Source organism: Clavelina lepadiformis, chromosome 7 (assembly GCF_947623445.1).
Source record: "Clavelina lepadiformis chromosome 7, kaClaLepa1.1, whole genome shotgun sequence".
Taxonomy (NCBI): Eukaryota; Metazoa; Chordata; class Ascidiacea; order Aplousobranchia; family Clavelinidae; genus Clavelina; species Clavelina lepadiformis.
In genome coordinates, this window is record NC_135246.1 from 16,833,736 (window position 1) to 16,843,152 (window position 9,417).

Sequence of the window (9,417 nt, forward strand, 5' to 3'; positions counted from 1 at the left end):
TCCACGAGTATGGTTCGCAACATCGTGTGGCTGGCCTTCAATATTGCGGTGATGCAATAATGCGGCCTTGAAATAATGCGTTCTAAATCCTGTGGTTTTATACCGTGGTAATGCGGAATGCTCCCTCCCTTTTTCGGTCGGCAGGCCTGATATGAGAAAATAAAGTACCCGGATTCCTGAATCGATACATTAATCGTGTATTTATCCACCTATGCAAGGAATAAATCGTATTTAATGTAGGCCTAAACTTTAAGTTTTAAGCATAGAGACCAAAAACAGTATTTAATGAATTTATTAACGAATAATGTACTTCATTAGCTGCTGAAGTCAAAACTGAACTGCTAAACTGAACTGCTGAACTGTCTGCGGGCCGTATGTTGCCCACCCCTGCCTTATACCATATCATCAAGTCAAGCCAAAGTAGTCCAAAACCCTGATCTGACCTGCATGGCACATCTAAGTTATAAAGAATGATACGTTACTAGCAGTAAATTCAGCGGCGTATTAAAAACCAATTCAGATTGGACCTGTGATTTAAATGCAAAGTTTTGAAAGTTTTGAAAATTTAATTCAGACAAAAAACGAAATAATGCATCATGAATTCATGAAGAATCCATAAGGAAAAAGCTATCAAATTTTAAAAAATAACATGACTCAAAGAAAATATTTAAGTATGTCTACCAATCTACCATAACACGGCACTTACCACTGCGGCTCAAATTTAGCTTGCCTCGCAGATCGAAGCAGGAATTGCAATAATTAGCAGAAGTAATCTAAAAGCTCAGGGCCAATGTAACTGAAACCACATTGAAAAAAATCATATGGCGTTTGGGTATCTCCCTAAGACGTTTAGACATTTCTAGTTGCAAATTAGAAGTTTCAAGTTGGAACGTTTTCGTCACAGATTTTTTCGTGCAAGTTGATTGCGACTTATTTAAGTTGTTAACGCAAAGTGATGCTTAAGGTATTTAGAAGTACGACGAGAAGTTTTCAAAGGATCTCTACGGTTTGGCGACGAACATTCGATGATCATGGGTTTTCTAGAAAGCTCTTTCAACAAAGAAGATTTTTACATTGCTATTTTAAAACGTTTCCAGCGGTCTTGAATTCTGCACAGTTGGTTAGAAATTCAATCCATACCAGCAACTGTCGATGTACAAAAAACGAAAGTGATGATGATAGCAATAAAAATTGCAGTAAAATTGGTGCTCAGGTTCGGCTTTTAACTACATTATAATACTACATTTCCATGCTTGACTGCTTATGGTCGGCTTAATAGTTAAAATAAATGACTTGAATGACCTTAACAGCGTCAACTAAAATCGGAAAAGGTTCACAATGAAAATGAAAACGCTAATTTTGACACTCCTGATTTGCAAGATGGCCATAAAAGAAGTGTTTCCACTAACAAAGCTACACCAACTCGGAAATCACCGGTAAAGTTTTGAATTGGTATGCAGGATCCTGACTGGAAAGTTTGAAGTTTGCTAGCTTGGAAAGTTTTGTATTTAACACGCATTTTACGCAACTTTTGAGCTTTTCCTCAAAAGACAATTGATTCCAACACAGCATGAGTGAAGTTTAACTGGAAGTAGAGTGAAAATCACGACACAACAGTTAGTGGACATGCCCAGTCTCTAAATCTGTGAACCAATCAGGCAAACAATAATATAAAACAAACCATATTATCCGTGAACAAATCTGGCAATTAATGCAAAGTGTATTCTTGAAAGCAAATTTTCTGCGCAAATTCTAACTGTTCCAATCTGGTATAAAATGATTTTCTATACGTATATGTTATTGTTGTGTATGTTTGTATGTATCTGTATCATTTTAGAAAGCGACTAGTCCCAGGCCTAGCAAACAAAACTTGGCAACTTTGTTGGAGGTATGATGTTTTGTTATAATATATTTTTTGTTTCACTTTTATTAATATTGTTTGCCCGGTCTTAAAACTACTTCCTTGCTAAAATATCTGCAAACTGTAAATGAAATAATTATCTCAAACAGGATATTGGCTTGGAATTTCACCCCAAAGTTAATCAAGTAAAAGAAAGGAAAAAAATGAAACAAGAATTGTCTGACAAAATGTCAAGCATGCAAGCTGGCAGAAGACCTCGACCTCGAAGTTTTGAAGTTGAACTGGACCAAGTGAAGGCAGCAATTGGAATGAAACACAAGTATATTTTTAACTTATCACCCCAAGGGTGCAGTGCTGCCGGAGCACCCAGCAGCCCACTGTTGCTGACTTTTTAAGTTGATGAAATATATGAATTTTGTTCTTATTTTACTTGAAACTTATTTTTATTTTGTGATGAAAATTAATCATTAGATGCAAACACAAGATGTGACACGTATAAAAACTGCATAGGAAATGGGAGCTTTAGGTTTTAGCGTGGTATTAAAAGTTTGTGTAAATATCAGTGAATATCATTTTTATGATTATATATAATTATATTTTGTTCAGAGGGGAAATGTTCAAACCAGTCAAGGCCAAGTCCTTTCTAAAGTTGGAAGAACAGTTGAAGTATGTAGTCATGTGATGTTCTGACCTTTACAGATGTTAACGAAAAATAGCTCTCGGCATTTTCCAAAATGTTTGTAGAAAACAAAAACCGAAAGCGAAGCAGGGTATGGAAGAAGTTGTTCAAAGAAAAATATTTCAACGAACTCAAGTTTATGAAGAAGCAAGGTAACCATGGTAACCATGTATGGTTGTGATCTAATTTTAACATTTCCAGAAATGTAGTAAGTTTACTTGTCCATTTAAAGTGGTATATCTGCATGTTAAAATAAAGAAACATTAAAGAATGTAGACGTGTATTCCAACCCAGAGATGTCCAACATATGGCCCACAAGCTAAAACCATCACAACCAAGATTTCAATTTGTAATATTGAGTACAGTAATACAATATACAGAGTTATATTGTATAAATAAAGATTTATTTATCTTTATTTATAATTCAAGTAAATATTATGATACATAATTTAAAAACCTACAATGTTGTTGCTAGTAACTACTATTTTGGTTGTGTTATTTTAGTCGGTGCTAACCGAGAGCTATCGAAACACTGCCTTGTAACAAATGTTCAGCTATTGTCAAATATAGTTATAAAAAAAGATAAATGTATTTATGCAAATAACTTATCAACTTAACCCACATATAAATTGTTAATTGTAGTCTTACTATTCGTCTCAGAAGCCTACTTCTCTAAACTAGTTAGCAAGTTACGTCCCACTTTGTTGGAAACATCTCATTTCAGTATTGCACAATGGGAAATCTGTTTTGTATCCAACATTATTTGAACTTTTACCTATGAACAAGTATGCCATGATTTGCATCATTGTCTATTTTGTCCTGGATTCTTATATGCCCTAACTGCTTAATTAAGTTATGCAACCGCATCTATAAACTCAAGTTATAGATATGCCTAATAATTTGCCACAGTAGTTGGAGTCCAATGGTCCAGTTCTATTGATGTGAAATGGTTTGTATGTGGGCCCTTAACTGAATGAGTTTGATGCCGCTACTCTAACCATTACAGGTTATTAGTACAGGGTGGTTTTTGAAAGCCTATGTATTCTTTTAAGAAAACAGAAACCAGGAACCACAGACGAGTATTCAAGACAAGTTAATCAAGAAAAAAGATTTCAGCGAACGCATGTGTATGAAGATTTAAGGTAAGGTTATCTGGATTTTAGCAATCTTGTCATGTAGGTTATATTGAATTACATATCTGAGTAATGGACATCGCATCTATTTCTGTTGTTTTCAATTTTAGCCTGAATTTGGAATCTGCTGGAAGGCTGGGAATATTCTCCAGGGACGACCCCTACGATGAACCTGAAGTGCCAGTGCGTGTTGGATAATCTGTGTATTTGGTGTTGTTTATATAATACTATATTATGCTGTTATGAAGTAGTGCTCTTTATTTTCACAATTTTCTTTTAGGATACTGATTCTAAGAACTGGAGTGCCTGTGATTGGTATACATTCTATGAGAACGAATTTCAGGAAAATTTTGACAGAAAACCCTTTGAAAAACTTCCAGGAACTGCTTATGATGAAATGATTGCGTGGACAAAGGAAGGAAAATTATGGAATTTTCCCGTTAATAATGAACAAGGTTTGTAGCATAGGATTATTTTTTACTTTCTATATTTATTCATGTATAAGTTGCACCCGTAAATTCCGGCTCAAAATGAACTTATAACTTATATTCGCAATAGCACAATATTCAATATTATAACCCTCATAAGTCGTATTCTTTTTGTAATAAAAACTGCGACTTACACATGAATAAATACGGTAAAAATCGTTGTTGTTTTCAATTTTCCAAAGCATCGTTGATAATTAATTTATTCAACTTTTTATTATTCATAAAACCAGGATTAGAAGAAGAAGCAAATACACCATTTTATGAACATGTGTTCCTGGAAGATAAGCTGAATGAAGGCAACTGGTGCCCTAGCACTGGTCCAATTCGACAGTTCATGAATGCTGTCATAACAGTGTTGTCATTGAACCCTTACTATTCCGTTAAAGAAAAACATGAACATATTGAGTGGTTCCGGGATTACTTTTTGGAAAAAGAAAGCACTTTGAAAAGGCTTGGTCTAATTGAGCAGACCGCATCTTGATCTGTTATCAGACTGAACTGATTTGGCATAAGATCTTTGATGGCCTCATAAAACTGACACTTGTGTTAACAGTTTTCCAGCAGCTTTGATCGTCACCACTTGCTAAATTCATGCTTCTGCTCACTGAATAAATCTATCGTGGTTTTCATCCTTTCTCCAGTCCTGTGCAGGATAGTCCCCAGAATAGACATTAACTTTATGACAATCCTGATGATTTGCACGTTTTTTTCAGAAACCTGTTTTTTAAACTTTAACGACAATCTGTAGATAGCCTTTTAAACCCTTAAGATAGTGAGCATACTGTATATTTCGGCATAATACATATGAAATTTGGAAACAGAAATAGGGTTATGCTTAGCAATCTGCGGCGCAAGTTCATTATATGTAAAAAGGTAAGGATGAATAAGGAAAGAAAGCAATGCAACAACTTAAAAATTATGATCAAAAAGATGTAGGCCTAACGATAAACGTCCACCAGATATATGTGTAATAATAACACTCTACTTATTCGTGCACGTGTTAATAATTATGGTTGGCTTATTAAGCACAGCGTATATATTCTTGAGAAATCAGGCTATGCTCATAGAGGAAGAAAACTGGTTTAAGCTCACCTTTACATGCATGAGTATACCAAACATGTATATACCCCAGGGACGAGTGCATATTCTAGAAAGCAAGATCCTCTCTATATCCAGTTACGTCTTATTATTGCAGAAAATTTTTTGATTGGCAAACGCAGTAAATTTTGATTCCATATCACAAACCAAGTGTTAGTCTTCATGAATCAGAACGAATCATGCCAAGTTACTTAAATCATTAGAACTCAACTTTCAAGCTTTGAAATAAGCTATTCTTGAACAAACTGTACCTGTGCAACCCTTGACCCAAGCGGTTTTATCTTTATCACCGCAACCAAATTTTACAATGTCTGTATTTCCTGGACCACAAAGCAATATTTTTAACCCAATCAGTGAAAACCCTGTTCTCTTAAGATACTTTGACAAAGACACAAAGGCTTAAGCACTATTTTATTGATTCCGCGCCAAGATAAGTTTGTGCTTATTTTCCCTTTCTTGCTCTTATCTTCTTTTGATAGAACTCGAGCTCCTTGCCTTCGAGAATGTAGCCATCACAACGACCAGATTGCCCAGGTCGGGAAGAGATGCAGGCCAAGATACGGCCCTGAGTGAACTGATCTTCAAGTGCTGGAAGAACCTGCACACAACCGTTCGTATTAATCGTTTTACCCATTGCCCAAACCGAAATTCCATTCTGTCTCTTGTACTATTACAGGAGTTTACATACAAACAGTGAGGGTTAACTCTCTGCCAAAAATGCTCGGAAAATTTAGTTGTTCATGATGATTTTTCCACGTAACTACTTCCCTTAAAAACATTATTTACTTGGCAAAATTTGCGAAAAACCTGATGATGTTTTGGGAAACCCATTTGAAGTATTTTATCATTTGTTAGTCTCAAGTTAGGTATAGTAATGTTACAACAACTGGTCAGCTGCAGCAGATTACTCAGCTTAGTAAGTTCATTTTATAGGAATGCAAAAGGATGTTATCTCACAACTAGCCATACCCTCGGTAATGTCTTCCTCTCTTCATACTTCTTTTGAGTTTTGGATGATCTTTTCTTGTTTAGAATCTCCTCCTCAGCTTCAGACAACTTGGAGGACTTCCTTCTTCCGAGTGGTTGGGTGTAATGTGCTTCATACCTAAAATTTTGTCATGATAAGTAAAAGTAAAACCAGATTGTATGAACAGGGCGTCTGGACTAGCAGTTTCACACCAAGTTTCCACAAACTACTTTAAAATTACCATGCCACATAATGTGAGACCGCAATAAATCGCAACACCTACTCACTAGACCAGTGGTCTTAATTAGTATAGATAAGTTGAACTATTATTTAATTGACCAGCCCTTATGATAAAAATATGTAACTATTGATCCATTCTGAATATGTAAAAATTGATGTTATTTATGTGAAAGATTACTACAGGGCAATTTGGATGTTTATGTCAGATACTTTCCATTATTGCTCAACTTAATTTCAAAAATCAAGTGGCCTGGTAGCGATACAATTTAACAGTCAGGTAGCACAGGCAATAATCGACTGCAATTCCGAAAACAATAAAAACATCTATAAACATGCGCTACACAGTTATTCTGTAGAATTCTGTGATAATAATTTACTTCGGTCCAAAATTGGGGAACAGCCCAGATTTTGCCGACCACTACACTAGACCAAAAGCTGCTTCTTTGAATTAAAGTTGCCCAATATAAAAACAATTTTCCAACTTATGGCAAATGCAAATTAAAAATATCTATAAAGCTGCTCAAGTGGGTGTTTTCAATAAAAGTATACAATTACGTTTCATGACGAGACTCAATTTTAAAGTCCTCTATCATTCTGTGTTATTTCGGTGCAAGTTAAAAACTATGTATATATAGAACAGTGCTGACTTTCTATTTAAGAATTCATGTCTATCCTGTCTCATATTGATCGGATAGACATATAGATGTTAATGATGTATACTCATCTTATACACTAACTGGTATAGACTCTGGAACAGTAATTCTTAATCTGGGGCAATAATGATGAATTTCATTCATCTACGACGTAGATAGATCAAGAGGCTGATGAAATAGCACCAACCTCATTCGTCTCATTAGAGTTGGACTTTAAGTTGTGATGAATGGAAAATAACTTTGGTTTTACTTATGTCGACGGGGCTATTGATACTCTGTTCGTTGTCTAGGGGGGGCACTATTTGCGATATTATACAGTTTGGGAAACACTGATCTTCGGGGTAAAGTTGCAAATTATTTATTAGTTTAAAAAATAACTTCCCTTTCAATAACAAAAACGGAAGCGTCAACTTTTGTTGTTAGTCAAGTTGCTGAACGAATAATAAAATTAGTTTTATTTATAGTATACAAAATCGTTTGTGTTATTTTATCAAATTTATCTTTTTGAAGGTATCTTCAATCAACTGTAATCTTTAAAAATAGATAGTGTTTAGCCCAGTGGTTCAACCTTTTTTGGCTTTCGGCACCCTGCAAACAACAAACAGATTTCGCGGCACCCACAGTTGAACCTAAGAGCTTCAGCATCGAATGAAATCAAATTTAGGTGTAAAGCTTGAAATTAAAAAGCTACATTGAAAACAGTTTTGAAAAACACAAAATAAACTACACTACGGTACCATACCATAAACGATTTTTTGTAAGTTTAACAACACAGCACGCTATTCCCTGGGCTAATGTGTAATAGCTCGCAGCACCCTGGTTGAAAATTACTGGTTTAGCCCATGCCTATATTATGGAAGACAAATTTGTTATCAAAAACATGCAAAAGGAATGAGACGAAAAAAGAACTCCTGCTCTAGAAGGAAAATGTTAACAGATTTAGCTAAAATCGCCATAATATGGCATTAAATACAAATGCAACATAACACACTATACACAGAAAGAACAGCCTTGAATACCTTTATAGCAAATTATGTTCACATAATGCTAAAAGTTTTTATTTTTCGCTTAATTTAAAAAAGTATTTGTTCAAAGAGTCAAGTCTGAATACCCTGATATTTGCACTTGAAAGATGCTGATAGTTCACACAAAAACAAAAAGTTATAATGAATGACAACAAGCAGATTATAGGAAAGTTGGCTATTTAAATGCATTTTAAAGACAATTGATTAAGAAAAATCTGACCAATCCTTTAAATGTTAATATGGTTATTCTCTCCTTGAAATTAGCAAATTTACGCTGATAGGCTTTATTTTTATACGAATTGTGCAGTTAATCTTTTTTTAAACCTTGATGTGCAGAAATTTTTCCCAAAAACAGCCAACTATCCTATGTGGCTCTTCGACAACTGCCAAACTTTTGTATTGTGTTGTTTTTTCCATCATTAACTGTGCGGAGTGAAAGTTACAATGCTAACCATTGTAGTTATAGTTAAAAAAAAACATGCTCAAACAATGAGCAGGAAAAAGTGGCAAAGCCCAAGGGATTAAAACATGCAAGATAGCAATAATAGAATTGTGCTTTAAGATGGTACGTTAGCATGGCCACCAAATTCACAAATTAAATTCCAGTCGAGTCAGGCCTATCGGTTGATCTACGCCTTCCAGTAGCATAGTTATTAGCCAAACTACTTTTTTACCATTATGTTATACAATGCTTCTATCTTTACATTTTGTTGTTTATACTTTTATCCAAACAAATATTGGCATAGGCCTAGTGCAGTATTGTGACACTTACCATTGCCTAAATGGAGCACTATCAACCTGAACAATGGCATTTTTTACAAGGGTCTTGGTACGCAGAAGCTCGTTGTTGCTGGCATTGTACATCACATCAATGATACGACTTTTTCTTGTACATGCTTCGGAACCCCAGGAAAAATTGCCGGTATCAAGACGAAGCCCTCGGAATTTTCTGTTACCACCACGAGTACGGACAAGATGAATACGTTTAGCTCCAATTTTGGTGTTTGCGGCCGGCCTTCCCAATTCAAACTTCCTCTTCTTACGAGGTTGGGGCCGTTTACCGCCGGTAGCACGACGCTTATGCCATGAATCTTGAGAAATACCCATCCTATCTACAGTACCAACAGTCAAGAGGATGAAAAAGAACTTCGTGTGATCAGCAGCATTGTGGGATCCAGTGGGATTCGCTACAGCGAAATTTTTTTACCGTATAGACATCAAATACTTACAGATTTATGTAATCAAAAAGGGTTGTCATTATTTCACCGGAAAA

At 35.3% G+C, this 9,417-nt stretch overlaps 2 protein-coding genes across 2 annotated transcripts; one reads left to right on the forward strand and one right to left on the reverse strand.

Annotated features, from left to right (window-relative positions):
* Positions 1 to 864: 864 nt before the first annotated feature.
* On the forward strand, positions 865 to 4,788 carry LOC143464977 (uncharacterized). Its single transcript, XM_076963066.1, has 10 exons — positions 865 to 1,213; positions 1,311 to 1,436; positions 1,838 to 1,888; positions 2,011 to 2,180; positions 2,468 to 2,527; positions 2,606 to 2,692; positions 3,593 to 3,682; positions 3,784 to 3,856; positions 3,954 to 4,128; positions 4,392 to 4,788. Exons 1-10 carry the CDS (start codon positions 956 to 958, stop codon positions 4,640 to 4,642), a joined length of 1,341 nt encoding a protein of 446 aa, XP_076819181.1. The 5' UTR covers positions 865 to 955; the 3' UTR covers positions 4,643 to 4,788.
* Positions 4,789 to 5,653: 865 nt separating this feature from the next.
* LOC143464978 (small ribosomal subunit protein eS8-like) lies at positions 5,654 to 9,288 on the reverse strand. Its single transcript, XM_076963067.1, has 3 exons — positions 8,917 to 9,288; positions 6,229 to 6,364; positions 5,654 to 5,857 (listed from the first exon to the last, which is right to left on the reverse strand). The coding sequence occupies exons 1-3, from the start codon at positions 9,249 to 9,251 to the stop codon at positions 5,702 to 5,704; spliced, it is 627 nt and encodes a 208-aa protein (XP_076819182.1). The 5' UTR covers positions 9,252 to 9,288; the 3' UTR covers positions 5,654 to 5,701.
* Between the last annotated feature and the right edge of the window lie 129 nt (positions 9,289 to 9,417).